Source organism: Musa acuminata, chromosome BXJ1-7 (genome assembly GCF_036884655.1).
Source record: "Musa acuminata AAA Group cultivar baxijiao chromosome BXJ1-7, Cavendish_Baxijiao_AAA, whole genome shotgun sequence".
Classification (NCBI taxonomy): domain Eukaryota; kingdom Viridiplantae; phylum Streptophyta; class Magnoliopsida; order Zingiberales; family Musaceae; genus Musa; species Musa acuminata.
Window position 1 is genome coordinate 11,782,339 of NC_088333.1, and position 25,162 is coordinate 11,807,500.

The 25,162-nt window shown below is 38.5% G+C and overlaps 2 protein-coding genes and 1 pseudogene across 4 annotated transcripts; all 3 read left to right on the forward strand.

Annotated features, from left to right (window-relative positions):
• The first annotated feature begins 290 nt into the window (after positions 1-290).
• On the forward strand, positions 291-2,177 carry LOC135678847 (expansin-A6-like). Its single transcript, XM_065192057.1, has 3 exons — positions 291-562; positions 637-955; positions 1,575-2,177. The coding sequence occupies exons 1-3, from the start codon at positions 406-408 to the stop codon at positions 1,882-1,884; spliced, it is 786 nt and encodes a 261-aa protein (XP_065048129.1). The 5' UTR covers positions 291-405; the 3' UTR covers positions 1,885-2,177.
• A 2,343-nt stretch (positions 2,178-4,520) lies between these two features.
• Positions 4,521-16,810, forward strand: LOC135680161 (AP3-complex subunit beta-A-like; annotated as a pseudogene).
• Positions 16,811-17,059: 249 nt separating this feature from the next.
• Positions 17,060-21,855, forward strand: LOC135678848 (dol-P-Glc:Glc(2)Man(9)GlcNAc(2)-PP-Dol alpha-1,2-glucosyltransferase-like). Of its 3 annotated transcripts, none has more exons than XM_065192059.1 (8): positions 17,061-17,382; positions 17,498-17,586; positions 17,798-18,131; positions 19,145-19,421; positions 19,866-20,006; positions 20,103-20,301; positions 20,795-20,937; positions 21,014-21,855. In XM_065192059.1, exons 1-8 carry the CDS (start codon positions 17,293-17,295, stop codon positions 21,271-21,273), a joined length of 1,533 nt encoding a protein of 510 aa, XP_065048131.1. In that variant the 5' UTR covers positions 17,061-17,292; the 3' UTR covers positions 21,274-21,855. The 3 variants fall into 3 exon arrangements, with proteins under 3 accessions (XP_065048133.1, XP_065048131.1, XP_065048132.1); XM_065192060.1 differs by having other exon boundaries at positions 17,062-17,382; positions 19,869-20,006; XM_065192061.1 differs by lacking the exon at positions 19,866-20,006 and having other exon boundaries at positions 17,060-17,382.
• The last annotated feature ends 3,307 nt before the right edge of the window (positions 21,856-25,162 follow it).

Sequence of the window (25,162 nt, forward strand, 5' to 3'; positions counted from 1 at the left end):
CATCTCTGCAACAGTCCAAGCGGTACAGTCTTCGCATTGCCATTGCCATTGCCATTGCCATTGCCGTTGCCGTTGCCAAGCAGCAATAGGAGAGTAGCAGTATCTACCTCACCAGCTACCCTCCAAACTTTGTGCTCTCTCTCTCTTTCTCTCTCTCTCTCTCTCTCTCCTCTGTCATGCTTCTTCTACTCTCTCTTGTTTACTTCGCCATAAGAGAAGGGGCATTGATGCCTTCTCACTCACTCACTGCTCTGCTATTATTACTCCTCCTCCTCAGTCTTCACACTCACCTCACCTCACTAGCTTTTAAATAGCCCACCGTCCTCCCCATTCTCTCCTGCCACACTCATTCATTTCACCCTCCCCTAGTCCTCTCTCTCTCTCTCTCTCTCTCACCCTTCACACATGGCATTCCGCCACGCCCTGGCCGTAACAGTCGCCCTCGTCCTCGCTTCCTCCGCGCTGCTGGCCGACGCCCGCATCCCCGGCGTCTACACCGGCGGCCCCTGGCAGACCGCCCACGCCACCTTCTACGGCGGCAGCGACGCCTCCGGAACCATGGGTACGCCCCTTCTCGCCTCCCTCCCCTCGCCACCCACCTCCATTTTGCCTGTTTGACTCCGTCGCTGGTTGCAGGAGGGGCGTGTGGGTATGGGAACCTCTACAGCCAGGGGTACGGCGTCGAGACGGCGGCGCTGAGCACTGCGCTGTACAACGACGGGCTGAGATGCGGGGCCTGCTTCGAGATCAAGTGCGCGGACGACCCCCGGTGGTGCAAAGGCGGCAACCCCTCCATCTTCATCACCGCCACCAACTTCTGCCCCCCCAACTACGCCCTCCCCTCCGACAACGGCGGCTGGTGCAACCCGCCCCGCCCCCACTTCGACCTCGCCATGCCCATGTTCCTCAAGATCGCCGAGTACCGCGCCGGCATCGTCCCCGTCTCCTTTCGCAGGTACCTACGCCTCTTCCTCTCCCATCGTAGATCCCCTCCACACAACAATCACATCACCCCCTTTCAACCAGTAGTAATCCATAGTTAAACGTCTTCGTTTTCTTCCCCACCACTAGTTGGACTGTCATTCTCAGGGAGGACACGACCCGCTCCCGCATTGCCTCATCCGTACCACACTTAGCTTCCTTAATTAAGCCATCGAGTGTTGTTTACCCAGTTTTGGCATGTAATTAAATCGACAACAAAGTTGCGATTGGATCACAATATAAACCAATAAGCATCATTAGAAAGACTCGAAAGATGTTGAAAGGCGCATTTAATGGTCCCTCGTTGGTGACCACATACATGACATGTTCTCCAGCCACCCAATCCCCTCCTCTCTCCCGCCCGTGACTCCTTGTCCCACCATCCGTGTCTCTCACACGCATTTTAACAATCAAGACGCGTCCCCAAACCGCGTGAGCATGGGAGACCGTGCAGTCGACAGCGGCACGTGCCCCCCTGGCCACCCTTCACAGACCGTTCGGTTCGACGCCGTCTTCCGCCCTCCTCCACTACGATCGGACGCAATGCTCCAAGTGCTCGACGCATTGATCTGACGATGGAACTTGTGGCGCAGGGTGCCGTGCAGGAAGTCGGGCGGGATACGGTTCACCATCAACGGGTTCCAGTACTTCAACCTGGTGCTCATCACCAACGTGGCGGGCGCCGGCGACATCGTCCGCGCCAGCGTCAAGGGCACCCGCTCCGGCTGGATCGCCATGTCCCGCAACTGGGGCCAGAACTGGCAGTCCAACGCCGTCCTCGTCGGCCAGTCCCTCTCCTTCCGCGTCACCGGCAGCGACCACCGCACCTCCACCTCCTGGAACATCGCCCCCGCCTCCTGGCAGTTCGGCCAGACCTTCTCCGGCAAGAACTTCCGCGTCTGAACTCCCCCCCACCTCCACCTTATCTCCCATGGCGTCTTTATTTTGAGTGATCCCTCCGCCCAAGAGACGAAGAAGAAGTAGAAGGCTTGCGGGAGTTTGCACGCGTCCGAGTAGTAGCAGCAGCAGCAGTAGCAATCAAGGCAGCAGTTGAAGTGGCTGCAGCTCAAAACTGGAGCATGTAGCCCGCAGCTGCTTAACATATCATGCGTCTTAATCGTCATTTTAGCCCCGTCATAAGTGTAAGCACATCAATTCAATATTAAGTTATAAATTAGATTCAAATGCATATATCATTAGATTCTCTCGATATTTATCAATATAAAATTCCCATTAAATCTAAGAAAAATATATATTTTGAGAACAACTCATCTGACACTGTTAGATCTCACAACTGTTGTTGGAACGAGTGAAATAACGTTGACAGGACACAGTGGCCTTTCGGAGTGGGGTTGGGCCTATCTATCATGCAGCAGTCTTACACAGAGATCTTCCATGTGCCTCCCTCCTTTCTACCTATGCTTCAGAGACATCCCCAGCTGTGTGTGGGTGACCAGTGAACGACCTATAACACACACACACACACACACACACACACAAAGGAAGTGAAACAACATGCACAGAGCTTCTGCATGACGATGGAGACCGCAGGCATGGAGCTTGCAGACGACCAGCTTCTTCAGACGATTCCTGCGCATGATCTGAGGATGGTGGCCTTCACCTGCAACCCATGTTCTCTTGCAGCGTCGCCTCCAACCCGAGAGCTGCGAGTACGCAGCTGCATGTGCGAGAGAGTCCTGTTGTGGATGGGACCAACACAGCATAAGATGATGTGAAATCCATGTCATCATCATCATCATCGTTATCGTTACACCGTAAGCTGACTTACGTAATTCTGACAAAAGATAGATTATTCCAATCCAAGATTATAAGATTTAATTAGATTGTGGCTAAAATTAATATTCAATTATATTTGTTTTGTCTCAATTATTTTAGTGGAGATCTACAAATAATTGTTGTCGCGGTTATTCAATTATCCACGATGACCGGTTTGGAGAAATCATAAATTATATGGTTAGATGATGAGAAAGAAGGAAAAACCAAAGCAAATAAGGATCTATTAATTAATGCAAAGTGGATGTTTGCATAAGCCACTTGGGTCATCCTCAAATAATAATCTATTATTGCTATAACTAATACTCCCACAACAACAAAAAGAATGATTGTAACCCTCAATTATTTTAGGTTGACTAGGTAGATTTTTTTTTTTTATCGTCATTGACATACTTAAAATTAAGTTTAAAATATTTATTTATTTTTTATAAATTTTATTAATTTTTTTTTGTATATCTTTCTCTCTCTTTTCTTATTCATATTAATCATTTCATCTCTTTTAACTATCATATCCGAAGGACTCTTAAGTATATATTTGTAATATCTTAAATAATTTTTTCTCATTTTATCATCTATCAAAATGATATCTGGTTATTCATAAATAAAAAAATATTATTTTCTATCTCACATCATCTTTTGATTATTGTATCCGTAGGTCTCTTAAGCATATTTTTGTACTATTTTAAATAAAATTTTTTCATCTTATTTTCTATCAAAATGATATCTAGTTGTTCATAAATAAAAATATTTTTTTCTATCTTTACTAGTAACTCCAAACATCCATCTCCACATTCTCATATCGGCAACAATATTTTTTTATATATATTGTTTCTTAATTACTCAATACTTAGATTTATAAAATATTATAAATCTCATAATTATCTTTTTTTTTTTAATTTTTTCTAGTAAATCTAAACATCGATATCAACATTCTCATATTGGTAATAACAATTTTTTAATATGTTGTTTCTTAATTACTCAATACTCAAATCTATAAAATATTATAAATCTCATAATTATCTTATATTTTTTAATTTTCAAAAGTATTCTATAACGACGCTCTTTACTATTTTAACTATTCTATTTTTACTATATAAATAATATTTTTATTGATATCTCTATCTTATTAAATAATTGATCTAAAATAATATGAATATCTAATTTAATTATATTCTCTTATCTATTCCTAGAATTACTGTATCTCATATATATATATATATATATATATTCAGTTTTAGTACTACTTATTCTAAAACATTTAGTTTCTAATGATTACCTTCGTGACTCAAGTTTATAATTAATTTTATCTATGTTCTTATCAACTAAAATAATATCATCAATAATAAATAATAATCTAACATTAATAAATATATTGGTGGTTTCATTTACGAAATAGTAGAATAACAAATTTTTTTTCCAAAATCTAATTATGTTTTGATTACTATGTCGTATATAAACTTCTCATGCATGTGAAAAATAACAAAAAATATATCTTTATAATTTTACACAAGAATTACTATATATATATATATATCTACAATATGAAGAATCCACGATTATTTATAAAATTTGAATATTATTTGTATTATTTGCATTTGAGGAAACTTATCACGGATATCATTAGTTGGATCTTATTATAGGCCCAATGGATCGGATCGGATCAGGATCATGATTTCATAGCCCATAAACAGAACGGATCTGGCTGGGGCCGATCCGATTTAGCCTTCCCATTCGATCCCGATCCGACCCGGGTCACACAGATCGTCTTCCTGGTAATACTCGACGGTACAGGAGATAGCGGTAGATATCCCGCCGTCGAGAGGCACAGGTACGACTCTTAAAGCTACAATCAAGCCTGTTCGCACATCTTAAAGCCCCATGATGTCGTTCTCTCCCTCTCGTTGCGTCTTGCCACGGCCGGAAGACGAGCGGGGTGTGAATTCCGCCGGGAGGTGGAGGTACGCGAGGTGCGATGATTCCTCAGTTCGGAGCAACGGCTGAGAGCCTGAGCAAGGCGTCGTCGCTGGTGCTCCGCATCGGCACCGACGCCCACCACTACGATGACCCCGATGACGTCAACATCGCCCCCCTTCTCGATAGCCGTTTCGACTCCGAGAAGGTGGACGCCCTTAAGCGCCTTCTGGCTCTCCTCGCCCAGGGCGCCGACGTCTCCCACCACTACCCGCAGGTCTTGATCCGCTCTGTTCTGCTCTCAGTCCCCCTTTCTTCCTAGTCGTCCTCCTCTTTTGTTAAACCGACCCTCGTGGAATTGATGTCGATGAATTCCTCGGGTGTTTGACTTCTTTAGGTCGTCAAGAACGTGGCGTCGCAGTCGCTGGAGGTCAAGAAACTCGTGTATATGTACCTACTTCATTGCGCCGAAAAGTATGCTTGCTCTCCCTCTCTGCCCTGCAGTTCTTGAGAATCTTGCATGGGTGTTCCAGGAAATCACCTTCAGAAGGGACCGGTTCTTGTAATCAAGAACCTTAATTGATCAATATTTATGGATTTAAGTTGCTTCTCCCTATTTCTTGAATTGCTTTAATTGTGTTGCTTGATTGTCTTCTTATCTTGTGATAGATCAGAATGCAACGTTTTCATAGATATCATATTTGATGGTGAAGCGATTGCATCTGTGTCTTATTTTTCCTCCCCTTCTTGAATGTGTCAACTGCCCTGATGTGAGAAGTAGGACCGCATACCGACAAATCAAATTTCACTCAATTTAGTTTCTTACAGTTATAGAGAATTTCCATGCTTTGCCTTGCTTCTCTGGGTAGGGGAGTCTAGACTTTAGAGAAGGGGGCTAACAAAATCAGTTTCAAGAGTGAGTTCCCTGGATCCAGGAAAGAGAAGTAAAAGGAGTGACTGTCCGATTACTTTCTGGATGAAAGAACCAACAGTCAGATAATGTTTTCCTCGATTGACCAATGATGAGCATATCAACCAATTATTTTGGTTACTGACCGGAAGACTCTAGTTTGTTACTAGCATCTGTCAACTCTGGTTGTGTTGTGTCTCTGCTCATTTTGTGTTTGTCATCAATTTTCATCTCTTTTGAATCTTTTTGGTTTTTACATAGGAGAGTGGCTTTCAATGCACAGTTGTTAGTTAAGAGATCGTTAATTTAGGTTTTGATAGACATCACAACTATTGGTAGTAATATTCTTACTGCCTATCACCTTAGATCCTTACAATGATTGGTTGATGTAAGCCTGGGATATTCAACCTTTTCTGGAGGGAATTGGATGGTATGGAATATTATCATTCTCAACGAAAGCTTGTTGTAACAAGAGGAATGCCTTCAAAACTTTTATCTGGTGAAAAAATTCAACTGAAATATGTCACTTATAGCACCTCTTGGTGATCACAAAATATTACCTTTAAAACTCATGGCAACATAATATCAAACCGAAGTTGGATACGCGTTGTATATTTGGCTATTTTCCTCAAAAAGCAAGTTGACAGAAGGATAGGAACTGCTCATCTTAAGTTTGTACTCTTTCTGTATTCTCTGCATTATTGCGACTATTTAGCATCACAATTAGTGAATTCTTGATTTCTTTGACTAACTTTGGTTAAATCAGAATTATTTTTCTTCTGCTGAATATACAAAAAATATTTTTACCCTGATCTCCTAATTTACTGCTGAATATACACAGCATAGTTATTCTAATCTCCTAATCCACTTCTGTCTTTTGGCAGTTACATTGAGAGTAAATGCCTCTATGTGGAACCCACACCTCCTTTTTTCTTGTCTTTTATTTTTTTGTTTACCTTATCTCCGGTAAGGAGGATGAACAGCATGAAGCTGATGCAGCAGTAGCCAGGTTTGCCCATTTAAGTATTTTGTTGTTCTTATCAGGCGACAGAATGAAGCTCTCCTGTCTATTTATCAGATACGAATCCTGTAGTCCGTGCATGGGCCCTTCGCACTATGGCAGGAATCCGTGAACATGCAGTGGCACCACTTGTGTTGGCAGCTATTAGTAAGTGTGCTAGAGATCCATCTTCCTATGTCAGGAGATGTGCTGCCTATGCACTTCCAAAGTTATATGACTTGCACCATGATGAAGACAGTGCTGCCCTTGAGGAGGTTAGCTCACCCTGCTCCCATTCTTACACAAAAAAAGGACCTGAAATAAACAGAGAAGAATTTTATCATTGGATTTAATTTTTAGAGTAGTTGATTTTTGTTAACTTTTTGCAGCTTGTGGATATCTTGTTAAGCGACCATTCCCTTGGAGTTGTTGGAGCTGCTGCTGTAGCCTTTAAGCCTGTTTGCCCATCCAGGCTATATTTAATTGCTAAAAGTTTTAGAAGGTTATGTGAGACACTCCCAGATGTTGAGGAGTGGAGCCAGATTGTTTTAATTAAGATTCTCTTAATATATGTCATAGCTAGACATGGACTTGTCAAAGAGTCCATTGTTTACTTCAAACTCAGTGTTAACTTCTCAAGAGGATGAGAATTTTGCAGCTTTTGGTGGTATGTCGAATAATCATCGTTGTTCCTTGGCAGGTATGGCTTGTGACTCCAGTATTAGTCCAATGTGTAAATGTTATATCGAAGGACAAAGGGACTGTTTAACCCAGGCTGGATGCATGAAAGGAGAAAATAATTTGGACCTCCCTCTAACTTCTACCACCAATGATGATGTTGACATTCTCTTGCAGTGTGCATCACCCTTCCTATGGAGTCATAACAGTGCAGTTGTATTTGGAGCTGCAACGGTTCATTGGATTATGGCCCCGAGGGAGGAAGTTGAGAGGATCATCAAGCCCATTCTGTTTATTCTAAGATCATTCCAAGCCTCCAAATATGTGGCAAGTGATTACTTTCTTTAAAAATATATATATTGGTCTTGCCCTTTGGTGCTCAAATGCTTTTGCTAGATTGGCTTGTTCTGGTATTTCCTTTTCAAAAAATATTTAGTCATACTGCAGGTTGTCATGCATTGCAATTTATCTCTTTTACTGTCTGTTTACTGATTCTCTTCAATTCTTTTAATGAATAAATGGCTTGTATATGCTTCTTACTTACTGGCATCTTGATCTATAGAAGCCAGTTGCCACATTTATTGCTTACTTTATTTGGCTGTCACCAATTGTTCATGACATCAATTGACTCCGGCTATAAACTTGCTTAAAATAATCAACCTTATTGCAGATAATGAAACCATAATTTGATGGGGAGATTAGCTATTAGGGGGGTTTTCATTTTCCAAATAGGGTGCAAAAGTAAATAAAACAATGGGCTTATAATATTCATCTGAAGTAAATAATGTATGGAATGACATAAGTAAATGAGCTATTTGCTTCTTTGATGCGGATGTAGATTAACTTTCCATCAAAGGTGTCTAAGTGGTGTTTATGTACAATTCAATGATAAGGCTTGTTAGATGTATTATTTGTTAGTTTCTCATTTCTCTGATGTTGAAAAAAAAACTCAGTCCTTCTTGGCTAGGAAATTGTTTTTTTTTCTTTTGACATTGTCTCTATGTTGCTATACCTCATTTCTAGTTTTAAATTGTTTCTGAACCTTACCTTTCTAGCACACTGGATATTGTTTTCACATGCATCATCTTTTGGGAACATACTTTAAAGGTACAACGTCCCCCATGGGGGCACACTTATTTTCTTTGGGTTTGGTTTTCATCTCAGCTGTACTAATATTTTTGATGTACCTTCTTAACTACCAACATTTGATGTTCCTTTTTTCAAGTCCGTCTTTTACACTGCAGAGTCTAGTTTTAAATTGTTTCTGAACCTTACCTTTCTAGCACACTGGATATTGTTTTCACATGCATCATCTTTTGGGAACATACTTTAAAGATACAACGTCCCCCATGGGGGCACACTTATTTTCTTTGGGTTTGGTTTTCATCTCAGCTATACTAATATTTTTGATGTACCTTCTTAACTACCAACATTTGATGTTTCTTTTTTCAAGTCCATCTTTTACACTGCAGAGTCAATATTGCAATATCTAAATTTTGAAATGGTGATCCCCCATCTTATTACATAGGAAAGCAGTAATATTGTTTCATCCTAGTTTGAATCCGGCAAGAGCACCAAGTTGAATTGCTATCCCATGCTTGATCTTTTATTCAACACACATCAAGATGTTTTACATGCCTAGCTTTGCAATCTCTCTCTCTCTCTCTCTCTCTCTAGTGTGGGCATCATGGTGTTGGGGTTTGGGATATTGATTGAACATGATTTGATTAGTTTACTAAATTTCACATTAGTTTGATGTTGCAACCTCATGGGTGTGAGCATCATGGGGTTGGGTTTTGCTCTACCGTTTGAACATGATTTGGTTAGTCTACCATATTTCTCACTAGTTGTATGTTACAGGTTCATGAGAATGGTTTCTATGCTACAGTAGTTATTTGAGTTGGATCATTTGCTTATTCTTGTGTATTGGAGATGAATGATCACATAGAATCACCCCTTTTGGTTTAGGATTTTGCATGTGTCAGAAAACCTAGGGGAGTTCCAAGCCAAAATTTTATATACTGGTACATTCACCAATAGTTTGCCTAGCAAGGATGTCTCTGAGTTGATCAGCAATTTGCATTTCTATGCTTACCAAATGACAATATTACATGTGTGGTGATTCAACTAACCAGAATTGGATAAAAATAAACAATTATAGCAAATATAGGAATCTAAAATAGTTAATAAATATGCCTTAAGTAGGTCCTGTCCTTGCTGTAGTCCATTGGAGGTTCATCTCAAGATTTGGTAGTACTTCTTAATTCTGTGGTTGAGAACTATCCTGGCAATATATTTAAGGATCTATACAAAGACCCTCCACTGCTTACCCAAAAAATGACCAAGGGAATGTATTATCTTTGGCCTTCCTCTTGATATCATCACCCTGAATGGGTTTCGTCTCTTAGCTAAGTCAATGGTAGATAATTACAGCCATTAGAAGCTCAAAACTCTACATGGAATTTGTTTTTTGCAAATGAAGAGTCATGTTGATCATTGATCAACTTATGAGTTATGACTAGGAATGCTTCCTAACTACTCACCTCCTAAATATGCCACAACTGCCACAGTTGAGCTCACCCATGATCTTTTAGTACTAGCTAAGTTCCTTATATGTCTACATCATGTATTATTGACAATAACTTGGATTATATAATCGACACATGCAGATATCCAGTATTTGTATTTATTTGTTAAGCCAAAGATATTTGTTCTATCATAGCTTAAGTAGCCATTTTGCCTATGCTCCAGTGCTAACTTTGGGATGGAATATGAGACAGACTAATTAGTTTTTCTGTTGTTTGTTCAGATTCTCTGTAACACATTAGTGTTTGCCAAAGCAGCTCCTCAAATCTTTTTACCATATTATGAAGAATTTTTTGTATGTAGCTCAGATTCATACCAAACCAGAGCCTTGAAGCTTGAGATACTATCCACTATAGCCACAGAGTCATCAGTGCCAATCATTTTGGAGGAGTTCGAGGTACTGTTTTAGCTGCCTATTTCATACGTTACATTAAACTACTATGTCCTTTCTATCTGTGAACTTTTTAAGGTGTATGATTAATTGAAGCAACCTTCTTTCAGAATACGACTTCAATTCCGATTCTTCCTCTAAATATGCTTATGAAAGAAATGCAGAAGTTTTTAAATCTTTTTGTTGTGCCAGAAACATGTGATTGACAGTATTATGTTTTAACTTTATCAAAAATATCGATACTCAGTGCTAACTTTAACTAGCTAAAATCCAGCAAATGAATAGGAAATTTCAGATATTAATGTTTGATGTATATAGAGAACTTTAAACTGTAAACCTGATAATAATCAGTATAGATACAAAGTCTACATACGAGTAACATTGAGCATTTGTTGTCTTGCAGTTATCTTATTTTTGGTTTGTTGCTTTTGGAGTGCCTTGTTAGGGCTAAAGTATCCATCGCCCCTAGGTTGGATATGTCTTCTCTATTTTAATTACTATATGATTTAAAAGTGAGCATGAAACATCTTCTTGAATGTCTGGTACACAATTTATTGAGCATCAAGAAAGCTAATAAATGATTCATAACATTTTACTTTCCTAGGGCCTTTGAATTGTGTACTGCAGATGGACAATACAAGTCATTTGCAAGCAGGGTGCCAACCAATTTCTTGCTTTTTGTCTTTGGGATTTAGTTTAAGCATTATTGTTAAACACACTTTAAATAATTTGGAGTGTGGTAGAGCAATGTCATCTTGCGAACTATGCATTCATGAAAATAGCTTCACTCAGTAAGCTGTATTGTAGTTTCCCAGATGTTGATTTCATATTAGCCACTGCCTTTTGTTCTCTCATTATATGTCTCTTATGAAGGTGATTGTTCGATTAGCATGCAATTTGGACAAAGTAAAAGAGCCTACAGCACGTGCTGTCACGACCCGAGTCTGATGAGCCAACTGGCCAATAACTCCATTTTGGTCCTTCAACCACGGACCAAAATGCTTAAGCGGGAGTTTACGTAGTACACTCATCAGGCCCTTATAAGCTAATCATACACATTGCCCACTTCCGATGTGGGACTAATGGGATGTTACAATATCCCCAACTCAATTAGCTTGACGTCCTCGTCAAGGCCCGACATATCTCAGATCAAACCCTAACATAGTGCATATGAGGATTAACTCAGTGGTGGCTCCACGCCGTGATGAGTTCTCTGATTCCATCCACGGGTAGCCCTTTCCTACTCGAGCCCTCTCACCCTGCCCAAATGCTAGGTCGGCTCTGATACCAAATGTCACGACCCGAGTCTGATGAGCCAACTGGCCAATAACTCCGTTTTGGTCCTTCAACCACGGACCAAAATGCTTAAGCGAGAGTTTACGTAGTACACTCATCAGACCCTTATAACCTAATCATACACATTGCCCACTTCCGATGTGGGACTAATGGGATGTTACACGTGCATTGATTGTTTGGATTATAGGAGAGTATAACTCTGTTGGACAGATTATCCCCAAAGTAGTACCAAGTGTACTAAAGTACCTTGCATTGACTTTTATGTCAGAGGAGCTTGAAACAAAGCTTCAGATACTGAATACTGCTGCTAAGGTACTTATCTACGTTGCATGGACTTGCTACATAGAGTGGAATATTATTTCCAAACACGTGTAGTGTAATCTACTAAGTTGGATTTATTTTGTCCTTTCTGGTGTTAGTTCTCTTTCTTGCATTAGGTCTATAAACTAATATTAGTGATCTTTCTTTATCACCATTTCTTTTGCACATTGTACACATTTAATGATCACTGTCTTGCCAAGTTTATCAACATATTCTATCTGGTCAAATTACACAAACAATCAATACTCAGTAGGACCGACATAGTGTCACTTCAATACATTGGACAATCAACATATCTTGCATCTATTTTAACCATGTTGATGAAATCTTCCTTGGTAAAGCCATAGTGCAAGATTCTGAATTATTTAAAAGTCATGACTTGAGTTGTTCACTAACTATTTACTTGACTTAATGTTTCTCCAAATAATTGATCAAAACTGAATTGACACAGAATCTATTGAAAGTTATTCTTTCATTAATAGACTTGATGTGTGTTTCTGACTAAATCTCGCATAATTCAAGAACAAGATATAGCTACAAGCTAGCTATGTTATCTATTGTTAAAATACTGGCATTTTTCCCACTTTCACTCTACATCTCTATTTCCTTTTCCATGCTTATTTTTATACAAGATTGTTAAAGTTTTTAGATCCATATAATCTTAAGTTATTTTAGATATTTGTTTTGTTCTGAAATTTCTTCAAATTCTGAAAATTATATGGATTTTTTCAGATTATAGGATTTTGACCTTAGCTAATCATTTCTTAAAACTTGGAGTTGTGACTATGAGTTAAAAGTTAAAACATATAGAGCTGCTATATTCTCATAGGCATAAGGAGATAGAACTTCTTGAAGATTTTTTTATCTTTTGATCGAGTAGAAAGGGTTACATGATGATGATAGTATGGTTATGGATCTCTATGTGATTCACCAAGAAAATCAAGTAGGAGCTTTGCAGTGGTTAGGAACATTTGAAAAAACTGCAATTTGGTAACCATGTTCTTTTTCTTTTTTCAGAAGTGAATCCTTTTGTGTCAACAAGGAGATGTAATTCGTACCCAATTCTTTAGTTATGTCATATTAATTAAGCGCAAAAATAAGCCAGGATGGTGAAATTATAAGATGATATTGAGTTGGTCAATGATTTATATTGTTAATGCTCAACTACTACCAAACAGAAATAATTGTTATTATAACTTAGCAAGTATCACTCTTGAGTAAGTTTTATCGGCATAATAAAAATCACCAAAATTTCGTTTCTTTGATCTGGAAATGCTGAATACATTTTCTTTTAACTAGTTAATGTTGAAAAAATAGTCATATAATTTTTCCCATGATTTGGAATGGAAAATATCTTTTTATATCTTCTAACCAGGTAGTGTCCTATCAGCTGTGTGCTTTCTATTGGTCCAACTGAGGAATCTGTTAAATCTTTTTTCTCGTCGGTTTTATTTTTCAGGTTTTATTATGTGCTCATGGAGAAGATTTGTTGACATTTAGAAAGATTCTGAGCTATATTATTGAATTGTCAAAGTACGACTTGAATTATGATGTGCGAGATCGTGCTTGTTTCATATTAAAACTTATGTCTCACAATTTGACCTTGTCATCAGAGGAAGCGATTACGTCATTTGCACTGCAGAATGGAGGGATTCATCATGAGTTTGCGGAAAAGATTTTTAGTGGAAAAATACATTCGGGGATAGCAAAAAGCTTGCGGATTTACCTTCCTGGATCTCTGTCACAGATTGTTTTTCATGCTGCTCCTGGTTATGAACCTCTTCCTCAACCTCGTAGTCTGCATGCTAAAAATATCAATCTCTGTACAGAGTTTGGCTATGAGACCAAGCAACCAGATCTGAAAATGGACAAAAGCAATTCATTTGGAACAGATGACCCTGATATATCTTCTGGATCCTTATTTGAAGAATGTGGCTCTGTCTACGATTTTCATCATTATTTCATTAAGTCAGATGGTGAGGACATAACTTCAAGTAATTCAAATGAAATTGAACATTCTTCTTCGGAGAGTATGCGTGATACCTGAGATGACAGAGAAAACACTCTAATTAATATTTCTTATGCTAGTGCTGATTATGATCAAGCAAGTCAAAGTGCCAAGGAAAATTTATCTGCATTCATCTCTACAGGTTTGGCAGAGTTGATATCTAAGTCATCATTGGAGTCATGGCTGGATGAGCGACCTGGTTTGACATCCACACAGATGCCTCAACAACCTTCTGGCAGAATATCTATTAACAATCTTAATTGTACTGTTACACCTAAGCTCCACATGCTGCTTGATCCTACAAATAGTAATGGCTTGAGGGCGGACTATGCCTTTTCATATGAAATTTCAACTGTATCACCAGTACTAGTACTAATTGAGGTTTTTTTTTTAGAACTGCACTTCTGAACCATTAGTAACGATAGCATTGGAAGATGGAGAATCTACATCGGGTGCAGATTCTCCATTCTTCATATCAACTGCTGAGAGAAACTGAAAAGTGCTCTCATGTTCCATGTCACATTATCTGTTTGTTATTTGAATTTTGATTTTAATTTTTGAGTATAGTAAAATTTGCATCGTATGAAATTTATTAATTGGTCATCCCTTATATACTCAAGATGTTCTTTTTTTGTTTCATTTGTAGCCTGCTTCCAACTGATATTGTTCCATGTATACTTTCTATTGAAGAGATTGCCTCTCTAGATCCAAGTCAGAGGGTGAAGAAAGTCATTCAAGTCCGTTTCCATCATCATCTTCTGCCATTTAAGTTGGCTGTGTTATGTAATGGGAAAAAGTATTTGACAAAGCTGTGGCCTGATATTGGGTATTTTCTTAGACCGCTCTCCATGAGCTTGAATGCATTTATAGAGAAGGAACGACAATTACCTAGGATGTTTGAGTATTCAAAGAGGTCAGTGTATTCCTTTGTTCTGATTTTGAAGTTTTTCATTGTTGAATATCCTTAGTGGTAGTCTGATGACTATAATGTGTGAAAGAACTCTTAAATGTAACTCAGATTATGAACAGAGTAGGAACAGTTCTCCATGTTAAGTGAAAAATGTACAAACTAAAACATGCTTTATTCCTTCTAGTATATCTGGGGTGGCAATAGGACATTGAAAGATGCAAAATATGCTGGTTACTGTTGATCTCATTTTAAGTTTAATGTATTATCATCTAATCACCTCTGACTATGGAAATTCAGTACATAATAAGACAATTATAAATTGACAGCAGTAAACACATTACTTGTATACATATTTCATTTGAAAATTTATATTTTTTTCAATAGTGTTATAACTTAAATTCATATTTTTACTAAAAATTAAAGCATCTGTAAGCTTCTAATACATTGTCATGATAGTCATTTTATCCTTCTGCCGCTAAATAAAATACAAATTTATACTAAAAATGTTCGATCAATTTAACCTAGACACCTCAGCTACCTGGTGCCTTGGAAATCAAGAAAAGCTTGGAACTTCTTGATGCTTCATTTCCATATTTTATGACACTATTACCAGTAAAATGGACAAAGTGAGGAAAAAAATGAAGCTAATAGTCACACATCTAAGATGGTCTCTTATTTTATGACTATTGTACACATAAATTTGTCAAACTAATAAGTCTTGTGTACACTTAAATTATAAGCCCTCTTATATGTGTAGATTTGTCCCTACATATAGACAAAATCTGTGCCATATATCCATTTTAGACTGGTTATTATCTGTTCCTTGGTTCGTGTAGTCATAACCTGCCACCATATATATCAACCAGGTCATAACATATTTTATCATCTTAGGCAACAGAAAGAGGAAAAGGTGATTTTTCTTAGGTTTTTATAGAACATGGAGTTTTATATCAATTACCGATCAACAGAAAACTGGAAGCATGAACAGTTGTTTGCAGTAGTAAACATTTACCATTTGCTGTGCGGGATTGAGATATTGGAGAAACTTCTTTCAAAGGTTTGCACCATTTGCTGTTGAGCAAAGTTTCACCAATTTCGTGAAATTATTTGTAACAGGTGCACCTTCAGGGACCACATGGAGAAGATCGGCAGCGAGAAGGATGAAAGTTCACTTCATGCTGATAAAATTATTTTAATATCTCAAACTTTAGAATCTAAGGTTCTCAGCAATTCTAATGTTTGCCTTGTAGGCATGGACGTCCCAGTTTCTTACATCATCAATGATGCATCAGGCCTGTGCATATGATTCAGTGGGGAAATATTGAGTAACTCGAGACCATGCCTGATTACTACTTCAGCTGAGGGCAAGTTCTCTGAACCTCTGGGTATCATGGTCAAAATCAACTGTGAAGATACTGTTTTCAGCCTTAACCTGCTGAACAGAGTGGCAGCATTTCGACAATGAAAGCAGAATGTTGATGATTCCCTCCGTTTCTTTCCACCTTTCTGCCTTGTTCAAGGGTCAGGTTGCAGCTCCGTCAAGAGGCACATTGTTCTGTATCCAGATTCCAGTGTATCATATAATCCAAGCGATTGTCATCTGATGGGTGAATGGATGGTTCATCCGTTCAGGCCTATTCGTGAAAGCCAGTGTGGAGATTTAATTGGTGGTGTTGCGAGTCGACATTTTTGTTTCTTTACCCTACTTTTGCGGCTAAGTCGGACTGCAAATCTCTCACTTCTGCTTGGGTTCATGCAGTCGACCTGAGCGATGGGGATCAGATTGGTTGTGTATATTTTCTCTTTACCTTGTTTCCTTCTTGTCAAGCATGTACAAGACTATCTATACCTATCAGAATGCTTCTGTGGCAGATTCTTGTGGAGTGCCGAGAACAAAAAACAATGGAAAATATGTTGAATGAATAGAGGATGATTCATGCCGAAAACACGGAAGAATAGTGGTGTATTAGAATTGTATCAGATGTTTAAATTAATAAATATAGCAGTCAATGTTGGTGTTTTCAGATTGAAGGTGGAAAAAAGATCCTATGAGATGTTTATAAATAATATATGGCTTCATTAGAACCTTTTATTAGATAGAAGATGTCAGCTGTCCGATACATGAGGAGGAGGATAATGGCTACTGAATTATAATACAATTATTTATTTTTTTACCAGTTAAATTAATTAATGCTTTCGAACTCTCAATCTTTCATTGGTGAATTCGATACGCTACTTGCCATGTGATCAACATTTTATGACATCACGAGATCGTGAACCTTAAATCTCGAATCTATCCCTATCCCGTCAACTACCTCGGGGGAATTGTCCGACCTTAATCCTCCTTCGATTAGAAGAAGCTTCAACGCCCTCGACCATCTCCGGTGCAACGTGTAATAGAAGCTACTTTGGTGCGGTTCTTCGTGTCCAAGTGTACTCGTTTGAGGTCCGCCTTTCCGACTCCATCGAGGAGGAGATCTCCCCCGAGCCCTGAAGCCCCCTCCAAATGGGGAGAATAGCCGTCGCCGCGGTGGTCAGTTTGTGGGTCATTCCAATCTCCGTCTTGGTCGATCGAGTCGTCCCCGATCCCTACATGGTAGCTCACCCGTCCGTCTCCTGCTTCTCATCCCGTCTTGTTTTGGTTTTCGGTCACGCACGGTAGTTGTTCGGCGATATTCCTCTCTAACTGTTGTTGTCTCTTCTCCTGTCAGGATGAGATCTTTCACATCCCTCAGGCGCAGCGCTACTGCAGAGGGGACTTCGGGACCTGGGATCCCATGATCACCACTCCTCCCGGCCTGTGAGAACTCCACACGTTTATCCTCTTCCTTTGATCTCTCATGATGACAATAAACGATACACATCGAAGTTTCATAAAGCATATATCTTTTGATGCGTTATAGCTTCTCTTGTGTCTGTTGGAATTAGCAGTGCTTTTGATGCGCAAGTTCTTATTTTAAATAAATGAATCAACTATGTGCTGAAGCTGTGACTTTTTTGTGATTTTTCAGGTACTATCTTTCGCTCGTTTACATTGCGTCTTTGTTCCCGAGCATGTGGTTCGCAAAATTTGCCTCAACAATGTCTTCAATCTGTTCCGCTGAGATTCTTCGATCTACTAATGCTTTTGTGGCAGTCATCTGTAGTGTTTTAATTTATGATTTGCTCATCCAGTTAAGACCCACTCTCGATGAAAAGAAGGCAACAATTTATGCTATTCTACTAGCATCATATCCACTTCACTGGTTCTTCACATTTCTGTATTATACAGATGTTGCTTCACTAACCGCAGTTCTTGCAATGTACCTGGCTAGTCTAAAAAGGAAGTACTGGCTCAGTGCGATGGTATGGATTCCAATTATCAACATGATTTTTTTGGTGTTAAGGTCACCTTTACATCATTCATGTTCTAGTTATTATACTATTCAGGATTAATTCATGTATGAAATTCCATTGCATAATAACTGCTGCTTCTCACTATAATTTATTGTTCCATGGCCTCCTGTTTGTGATACGTTGACTGTCTTAATAGCCTTGTTCTTGAGCCAAATGGTTCATTCGATTCCTAGATTCCTCCTTTCTTTTTTTACTATTAAAGACAAAAGTCTTATATTTGTTTCAAAAATATAAATTTGTTATAATGGGAACTGAGGATTAAATCATCTCCATTCACACTTAAACATGTTTATGGATATGAAAAATTAGTCATGATCATACTAGAGCTCATAGTGATGTGAAGTTTTCGCTCTTGCTAGCTTAGTAACTTTAACTTGAATAGGGTATTTCTGAGGCGAGTGGTATAGGTGAGCCACCATCTATGGTCCACTAATTGTAGACTCACATGTGCGCCTAAATGCATGCTTGTTGAGACATACTCTTGAAACTGTAGGCTTTAAACACATTACAATTTCTATACTAGAAAATAAGACTCTTACATAATTGAATTGAATCAGCAATAATTAGCAAATTTTGCTTGCTTATCAATTCAAGAGGATTGATATAAGATTATAGCTTGAGCCATGGCACATAAGGAAAACCACATGTAATATTGAGTTTGCAATGATTCTCACGAGCCATTTTCTTAAAAATAGCATGAGGATAGCAACAGAAAACAGTACCCTGTCATAATAACTTGGAGGACTATTCTTACTGATCTATGACAAGAAAAATGCTGTCTTAAAACCAGTCCACTTTAAATAAGGAATTAAGGATGCTTGTCTTATCAGTTGTGAATTGATGTCTGTGTAAATGTTTGCTTTGAGATTATATTTTAGTTTTGCTTACGGAGAGGTGCAGAGAAGAACAATTGTGGTGGATTCCTTCTGCATTCATTATTCTCTTACACTCTCATCATGCAGCTTGGTGCTTTGGCAACAATGTTTCGGCAAACAAATATTATATGGATGTTCTTCATTGCTGCTAATAGTGCTGTTTCTTATGCCGAAAACTTATATGGACAAGATTCTGTACTACAAAACAAACATAAAACAATGCTTGAGGACAATGATCTTCTGTCCGACAACAGAAGTACTCCAATTTCTTCAGGGTTGAGAAAGCGAAGGATGCATAATTCCTCCAGCAACAGCCAACAATCTGTGTTCGAAAGAAGTAAATTTTCTCTGCACCATCCTCCAGGTACTGTAGAAACTGTTGTAAATAGAATATATGTTCAACTCGGGTGTCAGCTTTTGTTTTCTGAAAATTCTGTCAAAGATATATCTCAAGCCATAATTAAGTAGCATATGTCCAGAATAGTTTGTTCTACTATATCAACTGGCACATATAATTTCGTCATTCTGAATGTGACATTGAACTATTGGTCATTAGAAAATGGTATGCGTTCAAGCAGTCTAACTCTAAATAGTGCAATAGTGCACATGCTTTTCTGATTTGTAGCAGTTTTAAACTTGCTGTTTTTCTTTCTTGAGATATTGGTCCTTCTTTTAAATTGATAAATGGAACGTAATTTAATATCTTTAGACAGAAGAAAAGACGAAGTTGTAGAAACATTTGGTTTTTATCCTTCATATTTATTCTTCTTTGTCAAAGGGCTTTCTATCATTTAATAGATATGTGCAGCAGGTTTTTTTGATGAGATCTTGGATGTCATCTCAAAGTTATGGAATCTGAAATGGAAAGTCGCCATTGCATTTGCACCCTTTGTGATGGTGCTGTTGGCATTTGTGACTTTTGTCATCTGGAACGGGAGTATAGTTCTCGGTACTGCACAGTGAATTGGCAAGCTTATTCATCTAGTTATCTGAATGTGGTGTATGATGCTTGAAAAATCTAAATAGCATACCTTGAATTATGCAGGTGCAAAAGAAGCTCATCCTGTATCTCCACACTTTGCCCAGATGTTATACTTTGGTCTTTGTTGTGCAGCTGCCCTTGGTCCTGTTCATTTTACACAAGCCACATGTCTCTATCAGTCTTTTAGAAAGAACAAGATTTTTTATTCTTTTCAAGTACTACTGGCTCTTGTCATAGGCTTTATTGCAGTATTCTTTTTCAGGTAAGGCTTATTTGGTGGTTCTGCTTACAATTTGACTTAGATGCAGCTATTTAGGGTTTGCGTCTCTTTAGCAAATGCTTTCACCTAATAGGTTGATCCATGACATCGGACTACAAGACGAAAGGCTAGATTATTAATAAAAATGAGAAGAACGTCAAACAATTAGGCACCTGCAAAAAGAAGGAACTAAAATGAGGACTTATGATAATTTTTTTCTCTCATCTTTTTTCTGCCACTAGTAGGATATGTGGTCTTGTAGATTCCTATCATCTGAAAGCAAACTGAACATCCTACCCATTAGCAGGAATTAAGTTTACTATCTCATAGAGCTGCATGAAAATAGCTTATAATTTCCTTGTTTGATCCTTTTAGATTTTATTGGTAGCATGTAACCTGAGGCCAAAACTTCCAGTCATTTGTAAGCGAGTCTGAATTCAACATAGACTTTGATTAATTTGTAGGACTCATTATCAAATTCAATTTTCCGATGCAGCATAGCACATCCATATCTTCTTGCTGACAACCGTCACTACCCCTTCTATCTTTGGCGGAAGGTTATCCAAGTGCACTGGCTGATGAAGTACCTTTTGATCCCACTTTATGTTTATTCATGGTCTTTCATTATCAGCATACTAGGTCAGTGATGCAGCAATCCTGTTGAGAATTTTATGTTGGATCTCTCAAAATTTAACACACTTTGACCATTTAACAGGGGAACGTCAAAGGAGAATCTGGGTGTTGTCTTATGTTATTGCAACTGCACTAGTTTTGGTCCCTGCACCGCTAATCGAGTTCAGATATTACACAATACCATTCTATTTCTTGATTCTTCATTCTAAGATTGGCAAAACCAGTAATTGGCTGCTCATCGGTTGTCTTTATGCTGTTGTAAACATTTTCACGATGTACTTGTTTTTATTTCGACCGTTTCACTGGGATCATGAGCCTGGCACTCAGAGATTTATATGGTAATTCAGTGATGTATCTACAGAGCTTCAATTCCAGGCATGCTCCGGCCAGGAATGGTCGACTTGCTCAACCATCCTTGTACATTACGATGAAGAGTGCTGTGAATACCTGCAACATATCCATGTTGCACACTGCACCAGGTAATGGAAGAATTCTCGTACAAGTTTTTCGTGCATTGCTGTGACTTTGGTGTAACATTTACTGCACTACTGAATGAACAAATGAAGCATCAGTACCGCCAAACTTGAGCGATTATATATTCATGAGATTCTTATGAAAACAATGTGTTTGTCATTAATTTCTGCGGAACCTGTTTGGTTCTTGGTCTGCCTGTTTCTTTTGTATCACTGAATTTTCACCATGCAACTGATATCATCTGTCATATGGTTATATCAATGACTTGGAAGATCCAACAGCCAAAGTATCATCTGCTTCGTATGGCTATATTGATGGTGTAATTTCTACGGTCTGCCTATTCTTAATGAGTTCAGAAGCAAAAATGTTCTGCAACATGTAACCATGTAATTTTCACAGTGTTTCATTGCATGCACAAAATAGTGTTTGATGACACCTCTTTTTGCTTTATTTTTTCGTGTTGCAGTTTTACATTACAGATTAACTCAAAGTCTTCTTCAACTTCTATTGTCTATCCTAAGAGTTTAGTTTGATGAAGCAACTACAATCTAGTCACTAGCCATCGCAGCAATTATTTGCAAGCAATCCAGAGGATGTCTATTGAGAGAGTGTGGATTTGCGGAGATAGAAGAATTCCTTGCGAACTGTCATGACTCAGACTTGATGAGATAACTAACCTATTAACTTGTTGAACCTAATCTATCGATTCAAAATATCTAGGCTTAAATTAATAGTAGTACTCTTATAATCTAAATTGAATCATAACTCACTCTAGAGTTGGCATATTATTTGTAAATAATTGCTAATTAGAGTAGGAAAGTATTATCTGTAAATGGGATTAGAGTATATTAGCTTTATTAAAAGAGTATTGATTAATCATCTACAGCTGATTAGTAAGGTCAGATTAAATGTGATGGATAAAGTCAATGCCAGAGCTTCAGATTCCTTCTCAAAGGGTATAAAGCCACACAAAAAATGCTTCAGCATGAGTCAAAAAAAAAAAAAAGTATCAAACAACAGTAGTGGAAGGCTTGTAATCCAAAGGATACTGTTTGTCCTTATAGGATACGCCATGAAGGTCCTGCACAATAGAAGATAGGGATAAGACTAGCTTTCACATCAAATGATCTGACAGGAATCAAGCAAACAATGTCGAGATTGTGCAGTACAACAATCTCATATCATTTTATAGTCAATTATAGTCTCGTCTTCTTAACATCAGAATTCAGAACCTCTTCAGCTTTACCTGCATATCTTTGTTACAGAAATGATGAACCAAGTCACATGATTGTTCCATCTTCCTTTCTTCTATGGAGTTGAAAGTTAGGAACCATCAGACCTCAAAAATGTCACCGGAAAATGAACGAAGAAATATCAACATTTCACTCATGTTTCTCAGGCTGCAAACACACAGGCTTTTACCTAATTTCCTCAGGCTGCAAACAGGTTCATGAAAGCTCTGGCCAATGACACAGTGCCCTCAGGTACCTCATTCCGTGATCAGACTCCATCGGTTGCTTGAACGGGGGAGGAAGATAGCATATGCATGCCACAGGCATGCATGGCAGCAGTAGCACACACGCACAGCATCATGGACCTTCGGCTCAAGTGTCTGCATCATGACAGACCTTTCAGGTCACCTTCTCCATGCCCAGTCCCTGTAAAGATCACCAAGCATGTCCTATCTCCAACCGGATTGATGTTAACGGCCACCATTTCTTCTGCCTTGTGATGGCCACATTTGCTTGTGGGGGACACTGGAGATGATGCTTGTTTGATTGATGATAAGCATTATAGACCAAACAAGGTAAGAGTCCTTCTCAAAGTTCAGAGAGAGGTCACTCATCGTTCATACTCACCATGGATTTTAATCATGTTATAATTAGAGTACGTGGAAAGTTAGCCCCATACTTTTTGACTCCTATATGAGAACTTGATTCATATCTAAGATGGGATGAACTGAAGACAAAATTTATCAGGCCAAAATGTGTACATGGATTGAGAAACCAAGCAAATTCACACCACATTCCATGTGAATTTAAGTGAGAAATGAAATCTGATGGGGGATTTCTCCTACAATCCATAACCTGTTGGCACATCATATCTCATCAATCACAGATTGATCAAACAACAAATTTAGGGTTATGGAAGTCCTGTATCTGAATCAAATGATCACAGATGAACCAAGTCAACTACAAAATCTATCAAGTTTCTTAGCAAACAAAATGGTCTATCAGAAATAGTTTTGAAAACATCCAAACTCCCATCTGATTTAGAATCATCAAATGATGAGTATATATGTAACAACAATAAAGATTTATTATGCTTTTTCCACCAAAAGTAGATTCTTTTTAAAGCAGAATTAAACAAGTCATTGAATGAGACTACAAGTGATTGTCTTCTACATGTGGGATTACAAACCTCTATTGACCAGACTGATCAAATAATTAAGATTGGTGGTGTGAGATGCAGTAGTCAATCTAAAGCCCACACTCACACCTTACCAATGTGATTCCCATTACCAAATCATCAGTGAGAATAAATCTACTGCAAATTATGTAATGGATCTGAACAAGCTTCAGGGAGATAATATCTGCATGCACTTGTGTGACCACTCGATTGTCACATCCAAGGAAGACATATGTGATGTGAAGAGGAACATATGTGCTCATCCATCTCTCATGAATAGATCTTACAAGATTGACAAGTTTACTGAGAATAACATGCACAAATACAAGCAAAGAAGTTGCATAAAAAGAGATTTAAAAGTTACAAAGTGCTTCTCTATATAACACTGTGCTACCTTTTCTTTTTTACCTGTGTTCTAATATATTTTCCTTTGTGCATGACACACATGATGTGATATATCTGAGCCCTTTTAAAAGAATGGTACTAGGCCATCTTTAATGGTTCATGGAAACCATGAAGGTGATGGCCTATCCCTCATTTTGATAAGTAATCACATTGGTCCTATAGTGACCTTACACAGAAAGCTAATTTGTTCCTTTTATTTTTCTTTTCCTGATGAAAGCTAATTCAGATACCTGCATTTAAATCTTGACAAAAGGACTCATATATTCATGTACAGGTCAAGATCTTTTCTTGTGAAAGATCTCCATTCTGTCAGATGGAACATTAGTATGTGTGTGTGTGTGTGTGTGTGTTAGAATTAGGAGAGGGAGATAGAAAGAAGGATTGGAATAGAGTATAGAAGGTTGGAGATATATGTGAGGAGATGCAAATGACAGGAGCATGAGATAAGTCTTGAGATTTAGAAAGAGAATTTGAAGTTGATTCATAAAGCTTATATTAGGTTTTCGGGATCTGCTGGTGCTACAAAATGTATAATTTAGAATCTGATCCTCCATATTAGACATTGCAATCAGCACTACACATTACCCCCCCCATGCAACCCGGCATGCATGAGCTGGAAGAAGAACACGTAATACCAGAGACATGATCAAAGCAAGCTCAGTAAAAGATCTCTCCCTCTCTCTCTCTCTCTCTCTCTCTCTCTCTCTCTCTCTCTCTCCTTGTAAAAGACATATTTTCCTGAGGAGGATGGATGGCCAACTCATAAAGCTAAAGCTGCCTCCTTCACTGCTCCCCTAACAAAAGAACAGGTCCCCCTCTCTCTACATGCCATCAGCAGGCCTCCACCGACACCAACACTGCCTCCTCTTCCATGTGCAGCTATCTGGCACACCATGCTACCCTAACCATACACCACAATTAACGTGGAATTCCGAGCCCAATC

Coding starts and splice junctions, on each gene's coding strand:
- LOC135678848 (XM_065192059.1), top strand. CDS start 17,293: ATGGGGAGAATAGCCGTCGCCGCGGTGGTCAGTTTGTGGGTCATTCCA. Junction 17,383..17,497: donor TCGTCCCCGATCCCTACATG/GTAGCTCACCCG, acceptor TTCTCCTGTCAG/GATGAGATCTTTCACATCCC. Junction 20,938..21,013: donor TTTCATTATCAGCATACTAG/GTCAGTGATGCA, acceptor ACCATTTAACAG/GGGAACGTCAAAGGAGAATC.
- LOC135678847 (XM_065192057.1), top strand. CDS start 406: ATGGCATTCCGCCACGCCCTGGCCGTAACAGTCGCCCTCGTCCTCGCT. Junction 563..636: donor CGACGCCTCCGGAACCATGG/GTACGCCCCTTC, acceptor CGCTGGTTGCAG/GAGGGGCGTGTGGGTATGGG. Junction 956..1,574: donor GTCCCCGTCTCCTTTCGCAG/GTACCTACGCCT, acceptor CTTGTGGCGCAG/GGTGCCGTGCAGGAAGTCGG.